The sequence below is a fragment of the Dromaius novaehollandiae genome, chromosome 28 (genome assembly GCF_036370855.1).
Source record: "Dromaius novaehollandiae isolate bDroNov1 chromosome 28, bDroNov1.hap1, whole genome shotgun sequence".
NCBI classification, from domain to species: domain Eukaryota; kingdom Metazoa; phylum Chordata; class Aves; order Casuariiformes; family Dromaiidae; genus Dromaius; species Dromaius novaehollandiae.
Window position 1 is genome coordinate 5,561,584 of NC_088125.1, and position 27,863 is coordinate 5,589,446.

At 47.4% G+C, this 27,863-nt stretch overlaps 1 protein-coding gene across 7 annotated transcripts in view; it reads right to left on the reverse strand.

Annotated features, from left to right (window-relative positions):
• Window positions 1-27,863, reverse strand: part of R3HDM2 (R3H domain containing 2) — a 67,120-nt gene that overhangs the window by 17,954 nt on the left and 21,303 nt on the right. For 6 of the 7 annotated variants that reach the window (XM_064498656.1, XM_064498662.1, XM_064498658.1 and 3 more), the window contains 8 exons: window positions 8,167-8,365; window positions 7,144-7,185; window positions 5,806-5,892; window positions 3,964-4,090; window positions 2,725-2,803; window positions 1,918-1,977; window positions 1,084-1,224; window positions 586-694 (listed from right to left, as the gene is read on the reverse strand). In XM_064498656.1, coding sequence (XP_064354726.1) covers window positions 586-694; window positions 1,084-1,224; window positions 1,918-1,977; window positions 2,725-2,803; window positions 3,964-4,090; window positions 5,806-5,892; window positions 7,144-7,185; window positions 8,167-8,334 — 813 coding nt within the window. In that variant the 5' untranslated portion in view covers window positions 8,335-8,365. Of the gene's footprint in view, window positions 1-585; window positions 695-1,083; window positions 1,225-1,917; window positions 1,978-2,724; window positions 2,804-3,963; window positions 4,091-5,805; window positions 5,893-7,143; window positions 7,186-8,166; window positions 8,366-20,905; window positions 20,965-27,863 lie in introns of all 7 variants that reach the window. The other variant, XM_064498657.1, reaches the window with a different exon arrangement.

Below are 27,863 nucleotides of genomic sequence, written 5' to 3' on the forward strand. Positions count from 1 at the left end.
GTCTAGAACAGGCTGGGAAAACAGCCATGGATGGACAGGCCAGCTCTGCATTACAGGTGTGGTGCCACCTTCCATAGCCTGAAGGGAGCCGAGGGTTCAGGAGGGTTTCAAGCTCAGGTGACTGGCAATACTGCTGAGCTCAAATCCTAGAGTGTTTCATTTTGCTGATGGCTTCCTTCCAGCAGTGCTGCCAGGCCACAACGACTTCATGGCTTGCCTGGCTGTAAGCCCCAGTAAGGGGTGGGAGGAACGTTTGGCAGTGCTCAGCTCTGGGGCTTTTCAAAGGAACCCTAGCAAAACATTTCATCTTAAAGCCTAGCCCAGCCACCAGTCGCTATTCAGGGTACAGAAATGTGTTACCCTGCATAGAACCTGCACAAGTTCTTCCCCCATTTCCATGGTATTTTATAAAATCTTCATGATATGTCTGGATGCTGCCATTTGGGAGGGGTGGAAGCTTTTACAGACTACTTTTATATTCCTATTACTGCAGGAAACCCAAGAGAAATTTAGAGTCATTCTGATCTTAGAAAGGGCTCATCTGACTTCCACAAAGTGTGCAGGCACCCCTCTCCTACCCCTTACCTGATTATCATCTCGGTCCATGCTGGTATCATCCCGTTTTAGGATGAATCTCTGTGGGAACTCCGCATTCTTCTCATCTTTGATGTGCTCAGAGAACCTCTGCTCAGGGCTGCAGAAGGAACCAGCCCTTGTTAGAAGCGTAAAAATGGACATGGAACTTCATCATAAAACCATTCCTTGCAGAGAGGTGGCAAGGGGCGCACAGAAGTTGCGCCATATCTCTCCTCTATCTGACGGCAAAGGGAGGAGCTCCTGCCTTTTCTCTGAGAACTGTAGAAAGCTGGGAAGGACTTGCAGATACATACACTTAGGACTGGAAGTGAAAGATTCTTCAGGCCCCTCCAGAGGAGATCAGCCTTTCTTATGGAGGCAAAAAAATTGATGCAAAATCCATCCCACTCTGGACCACGCCAGGGATCTGGGGCTGGGGGTCATGTAGCACCATGAAGGGAAGGGAAGGGGATACCAACCCAGCTGTTCTCACTCCCTCCCCCTTACATTCGTGTGTTACTGGTCTTGTTGATAATGACTGCTTTCCCAGTTTGGTCAACGTTATGGTCCATGCCGAAGTAGGCAGCTACCCGGTGCAGCAGCATCCTGTGATATGAGGTCATCTGAGGGAACTTCTTAAACTGATTGCTGAGAACAGGGGAGAAAGCATTAGGACGTAGGAGACTGAAACAGACAATGATAATCTGACATCAAAAGGGAGAAGGGAAGGGAGAAGCCAGAGATGCTTTGACCAGATCCCAGACCAGACAATGTCACCTATTCAAAAGCGGCTGGTCAGGACTCAAGTACTGCTCTTTACACAGCCTGAGCATAGGCTTATGGTGTTCTGCCAGCCAGAGCTGGGCTGAGTCAAGTCTCTAGCCGAAGAGGCCTTTCTTGAAACAAGACCAGTTTGTGCAGAAAAGCACATGCTTCTTTCTGAGCAGAAACAAGAGGCACTATTAGTACTTACACTATGACTTCTCCAGCCCTATTAGGTAAAAAAAAAAAAAAAAAATTGCAAGCTCTGCTGCAAACACTTACTCTATCACATATTCTGGGATGTGAATCCTGGTTTCTCCTCCCCCAGTTTATGCTAGGAATAGCTGCACAACAGCACTAATCTCCTTCACAGTGGATATGATGATAAATCAACTGATACCCAATTAACATGGTATTCAGACATCTTGTGAATGGCAAGGGGAGGTGGAGGATGTACAAGAGAACAGGCCTCATAAGCAGCATGTCCAAAAAGACACTTTCTTCTCTCCTGGGAGCCCAAGCTCCTAAATTGTAAGCTATAAATCTGTTTTGCTTGACACAAACTTGATGACCACTTACTTGTTATCGCTAATAAATTCCAGAATCTCCTGTTCTAACTTTAGCAGCATCATTCTATCCCTGTCAAGAAAAGAAAGAGAAAAAAAAAAAACACCTTTAGAGACAGTGAAACACAGTTTTCCCTGCTTGGTACTCATCTGCCTGCAACAGAAAAAATTCACAAAAGCCTGGAATGAGCAACACCATTAACCAATCAGGCTTTACACACCCTCCACAGCAACGAATAAAAAAACCCCACATTTTTTCATAGATAGTAAATTAATAGCCAGACTTTTTTCTGTTTAAAGTTGATGTTTTGCTAATGGTGCTTGGCTTCCGTTAATATTGAATCTCTGCTCTGCTGGAAGTCCCATTGGTAGCGATTCCAGCTTTGCTATTCCTATGTCAGCGTTTGGCTTGATTATGTTTATTACTGACACAGCAGCAGTTCCTTTAGAGGCTTGGTTTTGACAACCACTTATAGGAAGGGTTTTAGAACAATCAAGACTCCTCCCTGCTTGCATTTAAACAAATTATTTTTCCTCTCTCTCTCTCCATAATACACAAGTATATGTTTTGCTTGACTGCAGTATATAAAGTTACAGTTGTGCTTTTTGTTTCTACACTGCTCCAGGTTCTGTAACCTTCTCTGAATTCCAAAAAGTAAAACACACTTTCAGGTACTTTCTGTAGCTGCTTCTCCTCCAAGACATACGAATACATACCCCTCCCCCCCCATGAGTTTAGAGTCAATCAGAGAAGCATTGGTTGCCAGGTTCTCCCTCCTTTCACTCCATTAGCTAGTTGTTTTACTGACTAGGGACCTACCTTGGGTTTTTTTTCAGTGTATTTACTAAAAATTCATGCAAATCTATTCCAGTGGAGTCTGTATATTCCTGGCTGGAATCTGAAACAACAACAGCAGCAGCACAAATTAGCAAAACACTGCAATAGAATAGCTTGAACGAGAAGAGGTGTGTGTCTCTCAGCAATGACTCACTTCACGCATGAGGATGATGTCCCTACAGAGCTGCCAGAAGAAACTCAGCCTCATTCTCAGCACTAACCAGTCACAACACAACGAGAGGAAGAAAGACCCCTCCTTCTACAGAACTGCAAGGGATGGGTCCTACATCTCTTGGGCTCAAGTCCAGTTTCTAGCACGGCTCTGAATGTGACTTCGAGGCCCAGTTTCTCAATCTGTAAAATGGGGACTATACACCACTGCTTGTTGTGGGCGGCAAGAAGATCAGTATGCTATGTACAAGGCATAATTAGCCAAGGCTCCGTTAGGAGGACCACAGAAGGAGGGAGAACAGATCAGTTCATGGAGGGAAACCTTGCCCCTATGACTTGCCATGGTCAGAGCACATTCTGACTACTCAGAGCACACTCGGGATAGTCCATGTTGCTACAGGAGGCCCCCGCCAGTGCTCCCCCACAATACTTCTGCATAAGCAACTTCTGCACCTTCAATCCTGCAAGTTATATAACTGGAGAGTCTTGTTATCCCTGTTTCCCCCTTTGCCCTTTTTAATTTTAGAAGTAACTGCAGAAAAAATAGGAAGTGGAACTGAATCTGCATCAGAGCACAGTTGCTGCCTGTACAAGGTTTTTAGGTGCATTTTCCTCCCCAGATTAAATGCACATCTTTTAGCCATTTCTATGGCCCAAAAATCACACGCGCAGGATCATACAGCAGAAACTTAGCTCCTCCCAACCTCAAATCTTACGCTTGTCATCTTTCTGCAGGTTTTATAAAATCAAAACAAAACTGAAACCGAGACTATGGTGGGTCTTTTTGGTTTTGCAGCTGCATATTTCGAAAGGCACCAGATCACTACAAACATGCAGGAAGCCTGCAAGTCTGCTGGGGCACGTGACAATCTAGAGAAACTCTCCCCCTCCTTCCCCATGCTTTATTCCAGAAAGGATGTAATAAAGATGATTCATTCATGTGCAGCCTTCAGCAGAGATAACCCTTCTGCTTCCAGCAGTTGTACCACCGGCCAGCAGAATCCTAAAGGCAGATAAGACAGGACCTGCCCTGTTTAGAGGGCACCTGACCTCGAGACAGCATTTTCCTTGGTGCCTTTTCTTTATTCTTGTCTTTTTCTTCTTTTTCAGTCCCATCTTTTGTGGATTTTTCCTCTTCCTTGTCAGAGGGGCAGCTAATGTGCAACTGAATGACGTCCTGAAATGAAACAAAGCAGACTGGGTTGAGTGACTTGGACACTCCTTGGAATCTCTACCATTGCTGGAGATGCTGTCAGCAGAGAAAAGCATCAGGGAAAGGCAGGGGATTCAGGTCCCAGATCTGAGACATCTCATACCAGGCCCTGTCCTGAGAGTGGACAGAGCAACTTCTCTCCCCACCCTCCACCCAACGAGAAGCTTTCAGCAGGCTCTGATGGGACTCTCAACAGCATTTCCCACTGCTGAAAACCTGTCTTGCTGGGTCACCTCAGAATCTAAGTCACATGCTTCCCTGTTTGATGCTGATAAAACACTATTATGCTTTGGACTCAGGAGTGCCCAAGGTGAGTTAGGTTCTGCTCCAGTACAGTAAGATATAAACTCTACCACCCACCCTGGAAAGAGAAAGGGCCTGAGGGGAGAACAGAATATACAGCAAAAGCCATGTGTGGTGCAATGAGTGGCCCCTGTGCTGCAAAAGCATGGGGCTTTCTGATGTTTTCTTTCATGTGCTCTCCTGAATTACATCATAGCATGGCCTGTGGATTCACTCTGCTCCATGGGAAGAAATGCCACAGGCCATTAGGATTGTCAAAGGCACTTCCAGAGGATGTGCTGTTCAAATTCATGTTAAAACTGACAATAAAAACACCAGCCTGTGTGCCAGCTGATCTTCCTTCTCCTTCTACCTGTAGACTAGCACCATTTTACTTTGTTCTCTGGCACTGTTATGTGTGCATATGGTTGCTCTAAAAGTCCTCCTAGTGAACATATGGTTCTAATGAGTGAAACCCAAACAGAAGACGAGAGCAGTCTCTGGAGTAGGAAGCTTCAAGACAAGGAAGGCTTAGAGGCTAAGTACCCATTCGCTACAATGTAGAGCTGGGTTGGGCAGCACCCAACCCTGGCACAAGCCAGGTCTGGCCTTGTGAGTGGAAAGCAGTGTAGAGATCCCTGATCTAGCACAACAGACCTAAGCTGGTAAGTCTGCGCGGTGCAGTACTATGTCAGCTCAACAAAGCTGGGCTGTAGCTAGCCACAACCTGATTTGCAGCGAGGCAGCTCAGATCTCTGCATGCTGCACCATCCTGTTTCCAGAGCTTAGGTGGGCTGAGCAAGCTCAACCCACCTGCCCTTCCCCGGGCAGACGGGCTCTTAGCGCTTCACCGACTGCTGCCCACCTTCAGGCTTTGGCTTCTCAATCACTGCTCACAGTGACCATAGATGGGGATCATCTCTGCAGAGCAGCATACGTCACTTCTTTGTGAGGTAGTTCACCATATGGTAGGTACCTGAGTTAAATAAGCATGTCTGATGTGCTCCTACTCAGCAGCTTGATTAACCTTTGATGTTTTCCGTCACTGCAGCTTGGTCTGCGTGGAGAGGGCTTGCACAGAAACTTCCTTCCCATGGTCAAAACCCCAGAGGCTTAGTGAAAGCAAAGTGCCTTTACATTTTGGGGGACACAAGCCTGCACAACTTGAGCAGTTGTGAGTGCCCAGTGAACTGATGCAGATGATACCTTGTCAGAGAAGGGCTGTGAATGTACAGACATACGCAGCACTCACCAGCACGACTGCTTCTCTCAAAAGCAGTCCCTTGTGGGAACTTCTTGGCTCTTATAGGTGCAGGCCCAGGGAAGGACACCACCTCTAGCAAGAAGTAAATTTTCTGGACTTTCACATTGCACAGCTTGTTTTATACTAGGCCTACCTGGGACTCCAGCAGCCCATCTACGAAGGGGCTAGACGACTCTTCACATACAGCCAAACTTCTGACCAGTTTAAGCTTTGAATTAGACTGGGGAAAGAAGAGAGGAAAAAAAAAAAAGAGTATAGTTAGGACACCTCAGCCAAGATGCACACACTTAAGTTCATGCTGGTGCATTACAAAGCTATTCACCCAGTCAGTCCTAATTAAGCTGCTGAAAAGGAGGACTACCAATCCAACTAGCAAACAGGAACATGCACAGGCTTGGATTCCTACAGAAAACCAGTTATTTTCTTCCTTCAGTCTTTGACTAGGATTTGAACTAACCACATTTTAGGTTAGAAAGCTCCTTGTCTTAATGCATGGACTTTTTGGCCTCTTCAGTCACAGCAATTCTAGCCTCTCCCCATCTCACCTGACAAGAGCTAAAGCCATTAACAAATAATATGGCTGAAACCAACCAGTTTTTCTAAGATGTGAAGTAAGGATTGTTACTTTTCTTAATTAAAAGGCTGCCATCCCATTTACACTTTGCCTGCCTGACCTGACAACTTTGGTTATTTTCGGTAACGTAGTAGTGCTTAGAGAAAATGTTTAAAATAAAACCAGCACTTTCAGGACACTTGGCAAGTTGACTCACTTGGATGACAAAGAGGAAAAATATGTCACCCAGTCACATGAGATCCCAGGCAAGTTCAGCAATACGGACAAAGGCCTGAGGGGCTCGGACACAGTCTGCCCCATGCATAGAAGGGCAGGAATTGAATGACAGCCTGTTTGGATGGTGCATGCAGTCCTGGCTTTTAACATCAAACAGGATCCTTGAATATTTAGTCTGAATACCCTGAATGGCAGAAGTGGCACGTCTCTTTCATACATTTTTGTCAAAAACAAAACTAGAAAGAACCATTGTTATAATTTTAACTGGTCTCCTCTCTCTCTCTCATGCCTCAGTACAGAACCTGTGTTCATTTGGGTTTGAACTTTTGGGAAAAGAGAAAAGAGAAGAGGAGAGAGGAGAGAAGATCCTCATCCTCCCCAACCCAGTTTTAAAATCAAGCTCTGAGCATCCTAGTTGGATCTCATAGCTGACCTTCTTTTGAATAGGAGGTTGGACTAGATAAATCCTAGCTGGATTAGACGGACCCCTGAATTACGCTATGATTCTAAAATTGCCAGCCCTGAAGAAGATCAGCCATGAAGCGGAAGATCGCTGTCCTGAACCATCATGTGCTGCATGTTGCTTCCAGAGACAGGAGGACTTGAGAGGACCATGCTAACGTTGGGAACACAGCTCAGCTCAGAATGGCCAGAAGAAGAAAGGGACAGATGATCTCATACCTTGGCTCTTTTTCTGGCATGTCCATGACTTGAAGTTCGTCTCTGTGGAGAGAGGAAAGAGTAGGCAAGAAGTTTAATCTGAATCTGACAGCCGGCACTGCCCTACTGTGGGAGGGGAACCTGTAGAACAGCAGTGGGAAGAGGCAAAAGGAAAATGAAAGCCTAAGACTGGCATAGCGTTACTGGAAGATGCAGGAAAAGAAGAAGCCATATGAGGTAGGAAGGGGACTATAAGGCACTAGATCTTGCGGGGAACACTGTGCTGCTCTGATTAAGAGACAGTGAGACAGCTGTTATCACTGCCTTCTAAGCACCCTCTCCCTGCTCACCATTACAAAGTGACCAAAGTCAGGCTTTCTGAGCAACACTGGCATCTGCTCAGGCAGTGGTTGAACAAATCTGGCAGTAACCACCAACTTTAAATGCAGAAGCACTAAGCAGGTTGTTGAGGGTGGGCATTTCTTTGAGTTTAACACTAAGCTGAAAGAACGTGTGACAGGAGAGGCAAGCAGCAGGAATCGGTCCAAGCACTCTCCAAATGATGGCTTCACAGGCTTGTTTTCCCTTGCCAAAACAAAACCCCAAAACATTAATTTCCTATTTGGGCACTTTTAACAGCAGCAAAGCAAGGGCCAGGCACCATTCCCAAAACCAAGCTCTCACTGGCATGCCTCCACTTCACATTATGTCATTAAATGTTCTTTAGGCCAAAGAGTGGAATAAGGGGGAGGTAACAGCCGTGGGGCTGGAATTTGGTGGTTGAGCACAGGTGCCTCTGGGAGCAGACCAGTCTCATTTTCCCCCTGGCCCAATGAATATTTAAAGTATTCCATCCAAAGCGAAACAGATTCAGCCAAAGAGAAAGAGAGCAGCCTGTACGGCACGGTCTCCCCTTGTGAGGTGGAGGCATGGGCTCAGGCCCCTTTCAGAAGGGATGGAAATCAGATTGCATTTGCCAGGTGGTAGGAAGGGCCCGAGTCTGCAAGCTGGCAGGAGAGACTACCCACTTATCTGCACGCTTACCTGAGACTCCTGACGCATGTTGATCTCCTCCCCCCCATCCTTCTCCACCTCCTCCTTGCTTGGTGACCTGGATACAAATTTGGTTTTGTTCACAGATTCTTCAACCACCTTTTTTTCTGACTCTTTCATTATTTCCAGAGTCTCCTGTGTCGTGTTGCTATTGGACATCTTCAGAGTCCTACAACGCAGCAACGGGCACCTGCAGGGAGAGGTGACAGAATGGGCAGAAGGGAGTCAGGGGGTGGAGTTTCCATTTGAAGCACTAACTCTTGCACACATGGGCTGTAACTTCCTTGTAACTCATCTTGTGTACAGTAACCCCAAAGCAAGCACCCTAGTGAGAGCCAACCCATTCATCCCCCTGGATGCTGCCCCTTGTAGCACCTTGCTCAAGGGTGCCTCACGAAAGCTCCACGATTCTCACTCACCAGGACTCTGAAGACACCGGAGGGCTGATAAAAAAAGACTGAGGTATACGTAAGTCCCCGATGCAGCCACCCTGCCCTTTAACTTCTTTGATGTGAGTGAGAAACAGAGGGTAGTGTTAATGCTTATAAACGTGCAAAGGCAGGGAATTCAGTAGGTGAAATAAACTCCAGCAACTGGAGGAGGTGCGCTCTGTTCCAGGACAAAACCCCAAAAAATCTCCTGCCCTTTCTTCCCAAATCCCAGCCCAGTCCTTCTTGCAATTAATTCGATCTTCAGTGAAAGAACAGCTTGATACCCAAGAGGTTACTCTGGTGTTTCTAGGGAAATAAAGTAACACCTCATATTTTGTTTCTAACCACCTATGGTTTGATACTTCAGAAAAAGTGCCAAATTACAGATTAAGAAGAAAAAGAGTCCTTCCTAACAAAGTTGCCTTTTATTGTTTCTTTTTGACTAGCAAGAAAGACACAGTCAGCCCACAAAGCCCCTGAAACCACCTGAGCTAGAGCAGAACCTAGACAGGGCAACAACACGCACCTCCGTCTGCTGACAGTCCAAAACAGGAGACAGGAACATGTCACACATCCATTCATCAAATTAAGAGTTAACTCCAAACCTATTGCCAAGAATTGAAACTTCAGCTTTCTCAGCTAACTCAAAGCAGGCCTCTTTAAGCTTGTGTGAGGGATAAACCAACTTATACAGGAACGCAGAGATTCTTGTACCGAGAAACATGTTCACAGAGGCAGTGACAGCACAGAGCCTCACGTTCCTCCTGCTGACAGGCAAAGAGGCTGGGTAAAGGCTAGATAAAAGGCAGGCCCATCGAGACAAGGCCTCCAAAAGGAAAAGGGGAAGCCTAAATTTGAGAGAGACTCAAACAAAAGGCTTGGGCACTGGAAAACACAGATGATGTTTATCAACTTGTTTTATTAATTGCTTTGGAAGAATATGGCTGAAAGAGAGTCAGATTTCACAAAGGTTTATTGACTCTTGGCTCTGCATGGGAGTGCTAATACGCACCAACCAATTCAACCTCACTCCCCCTTAATTTGTAGGGCTGCTGAACATAAAACATGTGTTTTAATTTTATCACAGCTACTGTACCAATTTCTAGTTCCAGTTCCAGTTCCAGTTCCAGTTCCAGAGAGAGAGAGAGAGAGATGCTCCTCCCTTTGGCTCCTGTATTCTTAGGCGGTTTTGAAACAAACTTGCTAACACATCCAGGGCAGCAGTGTCCCTGCTGCGAATGGAGAACTGCACTTTGGAAGCAGACTCGCACGGCAGGGCTGCAGCTGGAGAAAGCATAGTGCCACACAGCGAGAGCATGCTGCACTGGATCAAGGTGAGACTGGATGGGACGGGACACTTGCTAAGAAAGGAAAAGGGAAGCTACAGTCACCTTAGCCTTCCTTCATGCCTAACATCATCTACTTCAGATTTAGGATGTGCTTTCCCCCCTGCTGCCCCCAGCTTCAAGATTTGCTGCTGTTGGTTCAGCCACAGTTGGGAGAAGAGAGAAAGAAAGAAGTTACTTAACCCAAGGCCTTGATGAATCAGTAGCACCTTGAGGGTGTGTGGGCAGGACCCAGGTGACCCCATAAAACTGATGGAAAAAGGGGGTGGGGAAAGCAAAGAAAGCTGTCAGGGAAGAAGCCGATGGGGTAGCACTGTCTGGCTCATGCACAGGAACTGGTATGTGACAAGGCAGATGTCTATCTGTAGAAGACAGTGACTGTGGATGCTATGGCTGGATAAGGACAAGGGGATACGTCCCACCGCTGTCTGAAAACAAGGTGTTTCTCACTATGGAGAACTGTTAAAAGATCTCAACCACTGTTCATGCGTGTTCATCCTGGAGCAGAAAGGTTACAAGAAACCGACTGTTAATTCCACAGCAACTTTCCATGGAGCACAGCAGAATGTGGCAAGATGAGGACACCAGAGGCTGGAGTAAGGGTCTTTCCCATCTGAGGGGTCAACAGCAAACAAAAATAACTGGGCAAGATCCCCACGCCCACTGCAGTACTGAGCCAGGATCCTCCAGGCCAGCGTCATCACACTGTACCAAGCAGGCTGTCCCCCAGCCTGCTCAGCTGTCAGCCACCTGCAACCTTCTCCAGGCAACCTGGCAGCTCCTCGCAGGCAACAGCTGCCCCCAACAGCTTCTCACAGAAAAGGGAGCAGAGAGCAGTCTGCCACTGATGTTAGCCTAGCGAGAGGAACCTGCAAACACCTCTGCCCTCCTGTTGCTAACAATTCCCAAACACGGATGGGACCCCAAATGCCAGATAACTTGCAGTGTGGAGGAGAGGATTAGACAACCTCTACTGCCCAGGTCTGCTATTCTGGCTGCTAATCAGTGTGGATTCTTGCACTGTATGGATTACCTGCTGCTCCCTACCCTTTCCTTGCGCAATTCCATGGGATGGTGTGCAGTACAACAGTTGTTCCCTTCGGTAGGTATCTCTTAGAGCGCACCGGCAGGAAGAGGCTTCCCTCAGGAGTCACTGGGACATCCACCCCCAGCTGCAAGGGCCTGTTCTTCACCCTCAGCAGGTTGGGAATCCAGCAGACGCCAAGAGGAACTGCAAACGCTGGCCCAGGCTTACAGCAAACACATCGTGCAGGGCACGGTACCCCAACTTGTGGGAATCATGCTCAGCTGTGATGCCTCTGATGGGAACTAGGTCAGAAAAGGCAAAGGGAGCACTTGTCCAACTTATATGCCAACCTCCATAGCAGGAGCCTGGATTACACAGGGAGTGAAGCTGGCAAACTCTGCCCCTATGCCCAAGCATTCCCTGCTGCAGGGAAACTACTCAGCCTCTTCGCATCCACACCAGGGGCCTGGCCAGCAAACAGGCCAGAAGGATTCGTAGCAGATCTGGAGAGGGAAAAACCAACTCTCCTGCCAGAAGGAGGCACCTGATCGACACACATGAAACCTGGCTTTGTTCTTACAAGGGGAAATTTCTGCACTAGAATCAGTGTGTAGGTTTTGCACAACTCTCCTCTCTGCAACAGCCACACTATAACAAGTGCTGGCCCCCATGCCAAGCACCTAACGTCAAATTCAAGAAGTGTAAGCGGGTCCTGGCCCATCATGCTGCAACACAACTTCTGCATCACAGCAAGGGGAGAGTCGTCAGTTATCCTCACCTCATTCACAAAAATACACTCAGAGCCACTGAATGCACATTTGTGTGCTGCCCTCTCCTGATGAACTTTCCCTCCCTGACAGCAGTCCTCCAGAATATTTCCCCTGCACAAAAAATTCAAAGCAGAGATGTGTGCTGCTCACGCTTCTCAACAGAGATGCCTTCTAGAAGAGGTTTCCTTTCTGTATGAGTGAATCAGCCTTGCTCCCCCCGGACAGGCGTGGGATGCAGCAAGGGGGAGGCAGAGATGATCTGCTGTGACAGACCACAACTTGCCAAGAAAGTGAAAGTTCAGAGGACTCTGTGGGGGTGTATGGAAGGTGCGGGGTGGCACTGAGCTGCGCTTTGCCAGGGAGATGAAAAGATTACGTAGATATAACATCAGGGAAGCCACAAAATCTGGGTCAGAAAAAGAGAACAATGGAGCAAGAGGAGGGGGAGCTGCCATTGATTTCTTGATTTGGGTTTGGAGGCTGGCAGAGCAAACATGACAGTTAAGGCAGTGACAGTGTGGACCATTTGCGGGTGCTGGCCAAGGGCCAGGTGAAGGGGTGGCCAGGATACATTTACACCCTCCTCCTCACCCCCAAGGAGAACATTTAATTCCACCTCTGCTGCCTTCTTGCTACATGCAATCTGCAACTGCCAAACCATGACAACACAGGCAGTGGCAGGTTCTGGTTAGGCAGGGAGTGAAAGCAGGAGACTTCAGCATTTACTGTTAGGATGGATCCTGCAGCAAATCCAGGAAAGGCAGGAAGCCTACTGCTAAATACACTCTATTCCTAGACGTGTTTCTTAGAGTACAGACATTCTGTGAGCTATGTGAGGGTACAAAGGAGACATATGGCTGTAGCTGCCTGCATGCACACTCCTGTGTTGCAGTAGGACAGAGGCACCTGATGGAGCTTGTCCCATGACACAAGAGTGAAGCTGCCTTCCATGGGGAAAGGGCACAAGTGCGAATGGGCTCATTTTCCTCAGTTCCTGCTCAAGCGTTGACCTCAGCAGTCAGTTTGCATGCTTACAGCCTTTTTGACCAAGCTTCACGATTTGCCTCGAGGGCAAGAATCTTGACTCACTTCCTCCCATCTCTTGTCTAGGTTAATAACCAATCCTTATTTTTGCTTTCTGAGACCCCAGTCCAAAAAGCATACGATAGGGCAGAGTATAATCCTGCCAGACAGACTCATCCTAAGCCATCAATGCTGCACTGTATTAATGGGATACAGGGTTTCCGCAACAGAAAAGGCTGCAGTCCGCTCACGGCCAAGAAGAAACCCTGACACAGCCATAGGAGGAGCAGCTTTCTCCAGCCTCCGGCTGGTTATAAGATACAAAGAAGGCATAATTAGAACAGATCCAGTCACATACCAAACAGACTCAAAGTGCTCTGAGGACTCAGAAATAAACAACCTGAGGCTGGCGACTCGTTGGCAGGCAGGACAGCCCCCACCATGTAGCACCAAGGGCAGAAAGTTGATTGTGAACACTGAGAGCTTGGGCAGGAAGAGCTGGCCCAGCCCACGGGAACTTCGCTGCTGCAGCCAGCAATTAAAACCAACTGACGACCCTGCCCATAAGAGGGAAGGGGGAAAGCAATAGCCCTTTTCCAACACTGAAGTGTTTCATTTCACCACTCTGTGTAAGGCTTTAGTATTAGCATCGCATATCACTGAGCAAGCACCTCCTGCACAGTTAAATGATGATGCTCTCACAAACAACTTGCTCATTGGCTACCAGGTCAACCAATCTGAATCGCAGCTCCATGGCAACAGGCTCTATCACTATGAGCAACCAGACTAGTTTGGGGGTGATTTAGCTTCCCCCTCCTCGAGCACTGCTCACGTCTGCTGTAGAAAATGGTTTTTCACAGGAAGAAGTGGGGGTGGCAAGATGGAGAGGGTGCTGCAAATTGGAGGCATTAAAGCCTTCTTGGTCCTACTGACTAACATGCTCAAGGTATTTGAAGTCAGGCTACGCAGTGCTCCCTCTCTGCACTGAGAAATCTTCCGAAAGGCTTTTGTTTTCTCCTTTTCTCCCAGAGCACAGCAGCTGCTAAAGCTTTTGCTGTATTAAAATTTACCTACCAGATGCATCAAGAGGCTATAATAAAAGGCTTTGCTAGTAAGACCACTAAGGCCATGGAGCTCCCTAAACACCTCCCTCCTAGGCTCTGTCTGGGCTTCCAGTCTCCTCTGCAAAAATGTAAGCTCTCTCCACCAACTGGACAGTACCCAGCACCCTGTAGAAAGTCAGAAGCCATACCTTGAAAACAAACACCTAAAGAGCCTTTCAAACACACCCCCTTTCCCTCCTGTTGGAGGAAACAGCTCCCTATCACAGGTAACAGCTCTGGCTAAAAGGAGCACCACATTCAATGAGAAAGCCCTGAAACCCTCTCTGAACAGTCACAAGCTGCAACTGTCTCAGCCAACAAAGCAATCTCTTTAGGATTTTCTCCATTGCTTTTTTATTATCAGTTGAAGAGAGAGGTTTAATTTTGCAGTACCTTACAGTTCCTATTTAAAAAAAAAAAGAAAAAAAAAAGGGAGGCCAGATGTATCTGACTGCACAGTGCACAGGCTCCCAGTGCTTAGTCATTGCTTTATATCTTAATCTCCACCCCCACATTACATCAAAGAGGTGAAATTGTGATGCAGATGGAAGGTTCTGACTTCAGGTGGAAAGGGGGGAAATAACCTTATCTGAATAAGGAGACAGGAAATACAGGCAAGGTGGAAAGCTAAGTTAGCTGCAGAAAATTGGCAGGTTTCCAACATGTCCCAAATAATTCCAAGGTGGGTTGGAAGACACCAGTTAAATTGGCTTCACCCGCAGCTGTGGACAGCCACCACCTCAGGCTCTACTTCTCATTTATTGAGCACATAGCCTAGCCGTGGCAGCCCTGGGTCTCCGGGGCTCACCTGGCAGAGCCCCACAAGAACTAGACCATCTGTATCCCTCTGTGGCTGAATGCAGGAATTGGAGCTCAGAGAGCAGGTATAATCCTAGAGTTCTTCATCATTTCTAATACCTTTGAAAAGCTGCTCACTAGTGCAGGTGCAGTCAGCTCTACCTGGAACAACAGGCAGCAGGACTGTGTGTTATGGAAACATCTGAATTATCACCACAGCAGTACTCCTTGGTTATGCGCACATGGTACGCTGATTTCATTATGTGGAATAATTCAAACAACTGGATAACTTAAGGAAAAAACTGTTATTTTTGTTACCTCCCTCCCTCAATCAATACAAGCTCTGAAACCAGGACAGGGATCAACTTGCTATTCTTATACTCCAAGAGTGTGACAACCAGTGTCAGGACTGACAAAATCATCTTCCTGTGATACACAGGCATCAAATGTGCCAGAATAATAAAGGTGCATTGGCATCTGAGACAGGAAAGAATCAAAAGATATAGCATGTTTTGCCTGTAGGCTTAGAAAAGTCAAATTTTATTAACCTGTCATTTCTATCTGGATGCAACTCAGGGTTTCTACCCAGAGCGCTGCCTTCACAGTTGAGTCCAGCCCCTTGGAAGGCAAGGAGCATGACACGCACTGCAGCAACAGGGCCTTCCCAATACTGTTTTGAAAAGAAGCCGTATTTCTGGAGGCTCATTGCATGTTTGACAAACAGCAACCTCATGAGCAGGCTGCCACCTCCCTAGGGCAGGATCACCTCCCTCAGATTTGTGAATTACCTGCTCTGTCTAGGGCTCTTAGTTCATCAGAGTAACACAGACAGTAACATAGTCCCTAGGCAGGCATGGAAGCAGCAAGAATGCAGCAGGGCCTCCCTACAGCCAAAGCCTCTGGGATCACATCATCCCAGGGATGGGTAGACATCTACACTGTGCAGTCTGAGAGTTGCTACTAAAACTACACATCTTTCCTAGACACAATGGAGTTGTTTTCACTGAAAATGAGTATTTCAGCAGAAGATAAACAAACAAACAACAGTTAAATGAAAACACATGAGGCAGCATGAGCTGTTGTGAAGGGAGCACCCAGCAGAGGTAACTGCCTGCAATGGAGATGATGAGTCCCAGAAAGGAAGAGGGCTCCACCACATGATGTCCGTTGCTCCAAACAGTTAGATAAACGCCACTTTAACTCAAGTCATGGTTGCTTTTCTTTTCGTCATCAACACGAGAACAAGGCACTCATACTGGATATGAAGAACAGCAGCAGTGGCTAAGACTGAAACTTCATTAGACCTTGTAAGGTGCTTGGGCAGTACATGGAAGGCAGAAATCCTTTCAGGAGTGGAAGGGGAACTCTTTCTTCCCTGTGAGGGAAGGAAACGGAAGACGCTGTTGAACTGTGCCTGAAACATGAACATGTTCAACTATGTACCATTGCATCAGGGCATTGTGCAGGGGATTCTGCAGTTTTTAATCTGGTGCCTGTTGTGCTGAGATCCAGCCTCCTGTGGAGGATAAACTCCAGGGTCTGAGTAGTCATGGCAGAACTCTTTGCACTTGTCCCAGGATAGAAAAAAACAAAACAAAACAAAAAAACCCCCAAAACCACGCAAAACAATTCATTTCTTCCTCCTCTAGATTCCAAGTGTTCCCACTCAAGACAGGCCTTTGCTTCCTGCCCCAAACTGCCACACTGTTGTTTCTGTGCAACTTTAATTGCTGGGTGGCTTTCATGCCAGAGGTGGCTGCATTTCAGTAGCAAAGGAGATAACCTCCATTCATAACTTAGAGCTTTGGGATCCTCTGGATGGGAGCGAGTATCAAACCAAGCAGGATTATTATTATTAGAGGGTATTCCAGCATACTCAGCATATCCTGCTAGCCCAGGCATAATGCCTGGTAACACCCGTGCCACATGAACCAACATGAAGGGAAGAAATGACACTTCAGTTAAGTAACACAGATTCTATTCATTTGCCAGAAACTCAACCCATGCTGTGCCCATGCCCAAAACAGATTTGATTAGATTTTAAAAGCTGCTTGGCCATAAGTCATTCACACTATTTACTTTTGAAGGCTTCTTTCTCCCCAAAGCACTTCTAAATTCCTTCATTTTTCTTTCCAGAGCTGTTGGAAGGCAGGAAGGGTAGCAAACACATTGAGAAAAAGAGCAAAGACATCACACAAGTACTCTCTCTGTACAAAGCTCTTGCCTCCTTTATGTGAGAAAGACCTCTGCTGTTCTCCCACCCAAAGTCATTTATACATCACGCACACCCCACACAGCCCAAGGGTCACCCAGACCTCTGGTTCCTTTGGGCATTCTCACTTGATCACTTCAGTGCACACAACTGCATCACTTCTCTAAAGCAAAGCCAAGATTTAGCAGGTTCATTTCATCCTGCACTGCTGGCTTCAGAGAAGGGAGGCTATGGCAGCAACAGCAGAAGTCTATTTGTAGTCCAGCCAGTTTTGCTTCTGAAATATATTTAGTAGGAAATTAGAGAGGGGAATAGGACCTTCACCTCCAGTCTGAATTTGTAATTTCCTAAACTACACAAGTGACTCAGTGATAACAAGAGCTTTCTTATGCCCACAAGTGTCAAATGTTACTGCGTGCTTAACTTCATAAAGTGTTATTTTAATCCAAAGCCTTGGTAAAGTATGGTTCTTCTACCAAAACATTTCAGATCACCCAAGTTCTTCCAGGGTCAAGCCTAACCATGAAAACATCTTCTTTCAAGAAAACTTCAGTAACAAATAATCCAGATTGCATACTGAACAGTAGGACAAGCTTTACTGGATGTAAAGGAGAAATGTCTCCATTTCTTCTCAAGCTACTGCCATTCTCAAATTCCCCAGCTTGCACCTGCCTGGCTCCACCCAGCCATGCAATTCCAAAGCAGCTGCGTTGAGGATGGCGTCATCTGCCGCACAGTGCAGTCAGCTGTCATCACTGAGTCAGCTGAGGGACTCAGGGGCTTGCAACCAAAGGAAAACAGCAAGCAGACAAGGGAAGGTTCTTTCTAAACATGAAAATTTCTGACTGGGAGCAGTAACAGGAAGAAGAGTTGCCACATGCCTGACAGGTAACTTCAGTGAAGAGTTGACTGATGTGTTCACAGCATCCAGCCTGCATATTCAGTTCCTTTCTTTTTACTCCCAGAGCAGCCTATATGCTACACAAGATCAGAGCTCCCATCTCATTTCTGCTGCGAAAAGTTGACGACACAGGAAGAAGGGAATCATTGGATTGAGGCATGCTTGAGATCTCCTGGGGACAAGAATTCAGTTCAGCACCAAAGCCAGAGGCTGTGAAGATACCCAGATCCCTCTGAGAGCCTCCCCCCACCCCAACTATATTTGCTGCTCAAATTCTGATGCATGTTTTCTTTTTAAGCATCAACAGAAGAAATAGTGTGTGGGGGGAGATATCTCATGAAGGTGCATGACAAATTGTTAGAAATCCATTTAAAATAATGGATCTGCTAGCGACTGTTATGGCACCCTGCACTGAAATAGCTTTTATGGTCAAACAACCAGACAAGAAAGAGAGAATGGAGTTCTACCTGCACACACAACAGTGGTACCTGGTCCAGTCTCACCACTGGGACCTCTTGATACTAGCTCTTCGCAGCACAGTTGACTTTCATTTCAAGCCCTCTAGTGTCTAGCTGGAAACAGACTCAGTCAGCAACCCAGTACACATTCTTTGCAGCACTATACAGCACTTCTGGACACAAAAATCTCAAAGCGTTTTGAACAGGATAGGTAAATTTTGCTTATTCCTGTTTTCCAGGAGATGGAGAGAATTCCTGCTACAGTTATTAGGCACCCACAGCTCTACACCGCTTCCAAAAGGCTGATGGGATGGACAGACAGGACAACATGAGGAGAAAAGAACCTATTACACAAACAGCATAAACAACAGGAGGGTTTGCAAAGAGAAGCGCTTAAATGATACTGGAGAAAGTGGGTTTAAGCAGTCTCAGTATCTGGCTTACGCAGTTCTCTTAGCCTGAAGTTCACAGCAGTGGCAGCCATCCTCAGTTTTACTGCTCTCCCTCTGTTAGTCTAAGAGAATACCATTTATCTGATGATTAAAGTGATGATGTTCTTTTTCTTTCAAGTTGATTTTGGGGGCTGCAATCAAGCCAAGTGAGAACCCCTCATCCTTTGTTTACAAAATCTGGGGGAGAAAAAAAATAGCCAATAGTTAAAAAGTGAAAGGACCAGAGGAGCCATCTATATAAACAGTTCTTGAGAAGGAAGAGCTTAAGTTCAGTCCAAATGCAGTATTATAAATATTTGTGGACAGGTCCTCTGAGGGTCCTTAGGTAGGATGGTGAGAGAAAGAAGAGATCAGTTTGAAAAGAGCATCTCCCCTGTCAGAGGGGTTCCCTTCTCCATTTCACACTGGTTTTCCTTTCTCCATCGCAAGCTATTACTGTATTCATCTGAAGACTAGGGAACTGCTCCAGTGACGTCAGAGCTGTTTCCCAGCAACAATTAATGAGGGTTGTCCACCACAGGGGTTTCCTGAAAAGCTAGCAAGAAATTATCCACCTACTTTCTACAGTGTCAAGATGCAGTAAGACGGCACTGAACTGGAATTTCTGTTAACCCTTCTAAGGCTGAGAAGCAAAATCTTGGCAAGAGTTCCCACTGCTACAAGCCCTAATTCTTTCACATAATCCTAAGCAGAATTCCCTCCATCTGAACTCATCCGTAATGAAATATCACACTGGGCGGGAGACCCACAGATACAGGGGTGGCAACTAGGCTCAGGAAAGAAGCACGAGATTAGAAATAGCTCCAGACCTATTGCTGGCACACTTCTTGTGTGCCATGCCTGTGCTAATCAGAAGCATAAGCACAAATAACCCTAAGAAAAGCCGGCCGAGAGAGCAAAGCATTCCCCAGCCCAGCTTGTCACTTCTGAGCTGACCTGGGCTGGCAAAGCACAGATCTTCAAACTTTACTAGATCAAACCCAAAGCATGCCAGCTCCTGGCACACTTCCCTGGGGAGGAGGGAAAAAGGAGGGTTGCTACCTATAGCATTTCCCCTTCCCGTTTTTAAGGCTGATGCTCCTGTTTATTGCCATACCAGCAGATGATAGTCCTTAACCACTTGATGCACTAAGTACCCAACAGGTATGGAGTAAATACAGACACCGTGTCTGTTTGCCAAGCAAGATCCAGAAATTGATTTGATCACTGAATGAAAGGGGGAGTGAGGATAAAAATCAACTGCACATTTGTGCTGCCAGCTGCAGAAGCTGGATGTGACAATGAAGGGGGAGCCTGAAGAGTAGGTGAAGTATACCTCTTCCTACTTTCCAAAATGGCTTAAGCTTTCTGCAAGATGAACTCAGCCTTCACCTGCTGAAATGTTCACCACTCATTGCAGCAGATGCTACTACTGTTTGCAGATCCTTAAGCCACAGGTGATGCTTCCAGTTCTAAATAAGCACTTTAAAGAGATGAATGGAAACGAAACAGGTCCAGCACACTTAGATGAAGATCCTGTAGTACTGTAACTGACTAGTGCATCAAGCCCAGGAAACCAGTTCCTAGCACTAAACCTCAAATGAAGGGAGCATCATTTCCACTGCCTAGCATTTTAGGCAAGGCCAGAAGATGAGCGTGTATGGAAAGGAAGTAAAGGGTATCTGAAGTCCTGATTCCACTAAAACCAAACCCAGTTCAGTGAGAGGTTTAAAATAATAAAAGAGGGGATTAAAATATACGTGAACGCAAATATGCATAGTCCTATAAAATATCAAATTGCATATGCTAACCTGAAAATTTCATACGGCATGTAGCCAATTAGCTAGTCAACATTTGCCAGCAACTAGCCAACTTCAAACAAGCAAATCTTTTAAATTATAACCTTGCAGAGGAGCAGGGGGTACTTTCTCTTTGCGAAATGAACAGAAACTACCCAGAAGCAAGTTGCATAAACACCAAACTAAGACACCAGGAGATCCCATGAGCCTGGCACTGGGAACTCCTTAATGACATGGAGGAGTACAGTATGCTTATCGGGGATTCCCCTGTTTCCTGTAGGTGCATTCCCAGCAACACAAAAAGAGGAAGGGGAAAGCTCAGCTCAAGCTCTCAAGTCCTGAATGGGATCAGAGAGTCATGCATTCATTTTAGTATAGAATCTTTTTTAAATTAACCCCATTAAGAAGCAGAAATCCTGTCACTTACTTACCAGAGATGAATGATGTCAGGTCCCCATCCCTGAAACACTCGCTCGCATTTATACCTGTACTGTATTTGCATGGTGGGGGTGTGCAGAGAGGAAAAGAAAAGTCTCTGGTCAATCTTTCTCAAGCCCAAAATAATTGGGGACTTAATGCTAAGAATAAACTCACCCTGGTGGTTCTGCACTCTCAGAAGGTCATCTGTTTCCTGATTTCAACGGAGACTTCATTGCCACAACCAGTTCAAGAGGAATTTTGCCAGGGAAATTTTGCTTCTTAGAAGGCTTTCCCCCCCTCACCCCCCTGCTCCCACCCCTGAATGAAATGCTAGCGATCTTTGCTGCTGCTACAGCAAGCTAATTGCTCTGACAAGCAGCTCTGAAGCAAAGCAGAGCCCAGCTGTTCAGAGGGATGTCATACAGAGCTCTGCCAATAGCCACATGCACACCCCCTTCTTGCTCTCATTCAAATACTTCAGTGGAACTGCCTCCGCAAAGCCCTGAGAAGGCTTTAAAGACACAGCATCCTTCCATTGCCAGGCACTGAAGCAACGTGAATGCAAGTGCAGGAGCAAAGAGGAGGTATCCCAGTAAACAAACATCTTCCAAAAGAATTCAACACATGCACTGCACTTTGTAGAATGCCTTACAAATGCAGAGGTAGGTTACAGGCAGCCTTATTTCCCTGCTAGTGTTGTCACAACTGTATCTAAGGGGTCAGTGCGCTTAATGATTCCATTTCAACTCGGTTATTTTTTCTTGATCGTTTATCAGTGATTAAACGCTGACAAACATGGGAAACGAGAAATGCAAATGGCCCTAAAGAGGTTTGGAACTACTCACTTGCTTATACTTTCCCCACAAAGGGGTTTTCTGTCCTGGACCTGGGAGCTCCACAGAGACAGGCTGCAGAGCCAAGTCCCCTCGCCACATACAAGAGCTTACTCTCACATGTACAAGGCAGTCCTGCTGAGTGACCTGCACAGGCAGACCCAGCGACGGACCTCCAAGCAATACCTGACCCTGGCCAGGCTCAGAACTCACCTCTTGTTAGACCCCCCAAGACCTTTTGACTAGCACTCTAAAAGCTGGTAAACAGCAGGTCTCAAGCTCCCCCCCCCCCTTCTTGTTCCCATGGGGCACAAGCCTATCTTAGGCAAGGTGCAGCCCAGAGCCAAAGGGAGTGCCCTCTGCAGAGCCGGTGCTGTCTGCACACACGATCAGCTCCGCCAGCGGCTGGTCTCGAGGAACCTCCTCGCTCTGGCTGAGTTCTGGCACTGCCAGAGCTGGCAGCAGAGCAAGGAGCAGCAGGGTTCACAGGACGGTGGTATAAAGACAGAAGTGTTGAGAAAGGAGATGAAGATGTGAGGGCTGGATCAGCCCTGGGCTCAAGGAGGTAGAGAGGCTTAAGTGAGGCAGTTATAAAACTGTTTCCCAACCCTTTTGTCTGACAAAGTCAATAAAAAAAATCAGAACCAAATCATGAAGGAGTATAGGGCCATGCTGGTAAAGCCTCCTCAGAGCTTGCCTCTACCACTTTTGCTAACTTAATTCAGTTTCTTTAATGATCCTTTTCCACAGCCAAAGAAATAGTCCAATAAAGTTTTTACAGAACAAGGAGATGGACACTAAAAACCTGATTATTTCAGCTCCATGACAAATCAAAGTTCAAGTTTGTAAAGCAGCTCTGCTCTGCAAAGCACTTAAACACACACACGAGTTTATGTCTTAACCTGTTTCAAAGCCCTCTGAATCAAGCCTGTCATGCCCATGCGAACAGCAGGGTAAATGTTCCTGGCCAGCTGTCCTTTGCTTCCTGACGAAACTGCTGCGATGCTGGCTACAGTAAGTAGCTCCCTGCTGCTGCCCACAGCAATACTGACATTTGAAGAGGGGGCTAGAGAAGAGGTGAGAGAGGAATGACAGAGGGTCAAAACAGAAGGCAATAATACAAAAGTCACTAGGCATTGCAATACCCCTGTTTTCAAGAGGGTGGCCACAATTAATAAATCCCCGCGTGGGCTGTATGCAAAGGCTTCATCAATATCACATGAGAATCCTGCATCAGAAGATGAAAAGCAGAGCCAGATTCAAAAGATTCAAGTTCCTTTCATGCCTCCTATTTCTGGCCATTTCAAGCCTCCCCCCCCCCCAATTCATAAAGAACTTTTTAAATGGTGATACCTGTCCAAGGGAACCGGACCCGCTCTCTGAGAAACAGTCACCACTACCCGAGTCATGCAAGTTTGTAGGATCAGGGCCTTCAGCGGAGCTGAGGGGCTCCACATGGACGGTAGGTTTCTCAGCATACTGCATAGCCAGCGTTGAGCGGCAGCAACGGACTGCCTTTGCGACAGCTACATACATTGCTCAGCAGGAAGCCAGCGCAGACATACCTGTTTCCCCAGCAGAAAGCATGTGCTCAGAGTGACTCCCTGTGGCTGCTGAACCCAGCAGAGCTGCAAGGGTCCAACAGAGATTAGATTAACAACTCAACATCAGGGTTTTTTCTCCTGTATAACTTATCTATTTTGGGTTTGTTTATTCATGTCACCTAGCACCCAGGCAGCCCCTTCAGAGGTTCAGATCTGGAGTTCATAGCCCTGAAGAAGCTCCAGCAGCTACTTTGCAAACGAAGAAGCAACAGAAAAGGGGCAGCAGAGTTCAGCTCAGCAGTGCTCCAGCACATTCCCAGGCCAGGGATCTTTGCTCCGCACAGAAAAATGTTAAAGTCTCCACCAAACCCAGGGAAACTCACAACGCTTTATTCTTCTAAGGAGAATCTCTGGTCTGTTGGATTTTGACTCAGGATCATTAAGGACAATTGCTGATACCCTCTGCCGTGGAGCTCCGCAGCAGCGACATTAGTACTACAAAAGGAGGGAATTTTGGATGTTCTTCTTTCCTTCTCTCAGGTCTTCCTGCTTTCAAAGAATCCCACCTGGCAGAGCATATTAAGCAAGCAAGGACATACAGACAGCTTGGGGCCTTCTGCTTAAACCCCACTGTCAGTTCTTAACATTGTCACTAAAGCAGAATGAAAAAAAGTTCCACAACGTGAGCCTGGGCTGCAAACCTGCACTTAGACCTCTGGCAGGCAGCTCAGCAAGGACAGATTTCAGAGCAAGAAAGCCTCGCACCTCTAGGACACGAGCACCTGCCCCAGACAGGACAGAGGCAGCCTCCTGGGGGCTTATCAGGCTCTTCAAAAACCACAGCCCATTATCAATACAAGTCAGCAGCATTTCACCTTCATGAATCGTACGTCTGAGAGGATTTCCTAAGCTGCATCCTTCTCCTTAGATGGGGAGACGGTAAATCCTGGGTAGGAGGAGAAGGAAATGAGTCAGCCCCACCAGCAGCCTTGGCTGCCGCAGCAGGATGGATAAAGCCCTACAGACAACTTGCAGGGCTCCTGCTTTTCACACCTGAGACACATTTGCTTAGGTACAGTGTATGTGCAATAAAACTAGGTCGGGGGGGACATGGACCAGAAAAGATGCAGCAGCACTAAGTATTATCTGTGCTCCCAGCTTGCAGGGAAGGTGCTTATGCCTAACAGTAATACTGCAGAGCAAATATCAGCAACAGTAAGCGCAAAAAGCAACAAGAGAAAACACGCTTATTCCCTCCCTGGCAGACGTATACCAAACGAGCCTAGGCTGTAATTTGCCGAACCCAGCTTCTGTTGAGAGATGACAGTCAATTAGGTAGTGGATATAATCCCACCAGAAGGGGAATAAAACTCAGACCTGTGATACTGAACTGGTGGGATGGCATTGGTATAAACAGTTATCACCAGCCCAGGACAATGCTCCCCGTGTAATGGACATGTACCAGACAGCCTGCAGCGGAAACCTGCAGCAGCTGGAAAGGGAGGATAACATTACTGATGGATTTAAACGCATTCATTTATCCACCTAGACCAGAAAGCTTTCCCCCCTTTCTAAGGGGAGGGGGAAAGTCCAGAACAAATGAACCTGGGATAGACTCCCCAGTGCAGGCATGACGGACGCTAGCTCTCTCACTTCCGCCGGTCTCAGCCACTGCAGCGCTGCACAGGGGAGAGGGAGAGGAGGAGATCTTAAGGAGCTGGAAGACTATATCACAGACTGTTCTTTGGGTTGAAACCAGCCCTGCTCGTTGCAACCAACGGCACAGGTAGAAACGCTCCCTCCACAGAAATTCAGCATACAATTCCAAGGATGTTATGGCCATGCGGACTGTAGGAGGGTTTTGGACAGCTGGCCTAATGTGACTTGACTTCAAGGTGCTGGCAGGCACCTAACTGGCATCTGAGCTAAAGGCTCAGCTCAGAGGGTCCATTCTTAGGCAGACACAATCACACACAGCAAGCTGAAGACCTTCTCTAAGGCCCTCAGGCCACAGGATCTTTTTTTTTTTTTGGGGGGGGGGGGGTGGGGGAGTATGCATGCAGCAGAGAGATTTCTTGGTGTTTGGAGCCAGGAAGTGGGAAGGATGAGAACTGCAGCACATTACTGCTAAGGGCTACCCTACTCTAATACATCCCCTGGAAAAAGCTCCACAAACATCCAGACCCAAAGGAGGTACCCAGGAAAAGCTGAAGGCGGGAGGCCAGCAAAATCGCCACAGCTGGGAGCAAGGGATGGTCCGGTCTCACTCATCCTTTCTCATGTGGCACGTAAATGGGGCAGAGGGAGAACAGCCGGTGTTCCTCCACCCGACAGACCCCTCCACGTACAAGCCCGGCAACCAGCGCGTTTTCCTGATGAGAGGCTATGACGAGGGAGCGAGGGGGAGACTGACAAAAAAAAGTGGAAGAGCCCACTGGAGACTCCACCTCCAGAGCCACTACGAGTGAGAGAGAGGTGTCACCCCCTCACAACCGAGGGGGACAGAAAACCCCAGCCATCAGCAGCTCCAACTGGCTGAACAGCCTCTGTCTCTGCTACCATAAAAAGGCAAGTTTCATTTATGCCCAAAGCAGCAAAACACAAGAGTCGAGGCCTGGCCTGGCCTGTCCTCAGCTCACCCTGCTGCTGGGAATCACTCTGTCACTCAAGGCGCTGCAGGAACACACTGACACACACAAATTAAAGGCACATGCTACTCCTACAAGCCCAGGACCTAAAAAACAATGTAAGGGCAGGGCCGAGGCTCCTAAAACCAAGATAAGCAATTTAAGAAAACTTGAAGAGGCTCATCGGGCCTAACAGAGAAGAGTTCTGCAGCTGGGTCATAAGGCAGAATTAGCGCTTTACTTAGGAGCTTACCAGAAAAAGTGCATGCCCCAGAGCTGGGTTTCAGTGAACTACAGCACCTTGTTTAGGATGAATCACAGCAGCATTTTCACAGCGCACTGCAAACTGTCTGCTGCTCAAAGCCACGGTGCTAATGGCAAGCGGCATCCACTGCACTTTGGCATTTAAGATTACGCACTGCCAAGTCCCTTGCTCAGCTATTAGTGGTACAGCTTGATTCCCTGCCCCCCACCCCTCCTCCCAGGGAGGCAGAGGCATAGCAAATCTCGTGTCACTAATGAGCCAGCATACAGAAGTACATGCTCGCTCCATGTCAGCAAGGCACTCCCAACGTGGGCACAGAACATGGTGCTGAGTTTTCTGGTTCTGAACATTTCTGGACGAAACTCCCAGACTCAGAAAGGGAGATCCAGTCCGGGTCAAGGAGGTCTGGGCCTGGCACACCCCATAGCTCAAGCTTCCAACACCAGTGCTCCTTCACATATCCCTTCCCCAGCATACCACTACTGCTTCTGGATTTTATTCCCAATTCCAAACCTCAAAGACACCCAAAAGCACTTCAATGCCTGCGCAGAGCTGGGTTTCCTCAAGTGCACTATGCAGTAGCATCACTCTCTGCTCATCCACTGTTATCCAGAGCCTGCCTCTCCCCTTACTGCCCATCATGGGCACAGGACTTGTCCTGTCCTTTCCTTACAGCCTTGAGAGCACCTCTCCCTCTGTCCGGTACACAGTCAGAAACAAGATAGCTACAAAAGACATGGGGTGGGAGAAGAGCAGGGAGAGGCTAAACGCAGCTGCAAGACAGCCACACTGGCAGGACCATGCTTCTGGCATACAAGTCACAGCAGTGCAAGCATCCAGCTTCTCCTGCAAGGGAGGCAAGGAGGAACGGCAGCTGCTGCTGCCTCTTCCCTCCCTCTGATACCTCTCCAAGCACAAAAGTGACAGTGCACCTCTTTCCTCCAGCAAGATCCTTCCCTCCTCTTGCTTGACTGAAAGGACGGAGTCCGCCCCAACTCCACTGCCACAACGTCCAGAAGCAGCAGGGATACAGAACAGCCAAATCCATCAACACACACAAAATAAAGGCAAAAGGAGAGATGGAAGAAGAGGAGGGAAAAAGAGAGGTATAGGAGCAAAAAAACAAGTGCTGAGAGACATCCATGCAAAGAAAGGGGAAGGGACAAGTTATATCTAGTGAGTAGCTGGAAAATCCCTCAGAGATAACATCCTGTCCACCAGCCCCTTTTAAAGGCTGTGCTGCCACCTCCCTGGATAAGGGTGTCTGTACTGGGGGGGGGGGGGGGGGGAAGGATTCAGATGTAACAAAATTACCATTTTCTCTCCTCCTTCAAGACAAGTAAAAATTAAAACCCTGCCACCAATAAGCTCTGAGCCAAGCTCAGCCATGCCCACACAGTCTCTGATGCTGTCTTCTCCTCCGCATGCGCATGCACACACAAGTGCACGGGGGTGTCATCTTCCCAGGCAGAAGCCACTCTCCAGGCAGTGAAAAAGAATTAAAAACGGGGCCTTCCATTCAAACCCGGCTCAGCTAAAATCTGAGGGTATGGTATCATGGCAACCACCACCTCCCCTCCTGCTCCAGCACGTAAAGTATTAAACACACACGGATTTGTATGGTCTTGCATTAGCACAGGCCATGACCAAGCCCCTGACATCCCCTGCAGCACCTCCAAGCTGAGGCCAGGGAGATTTGA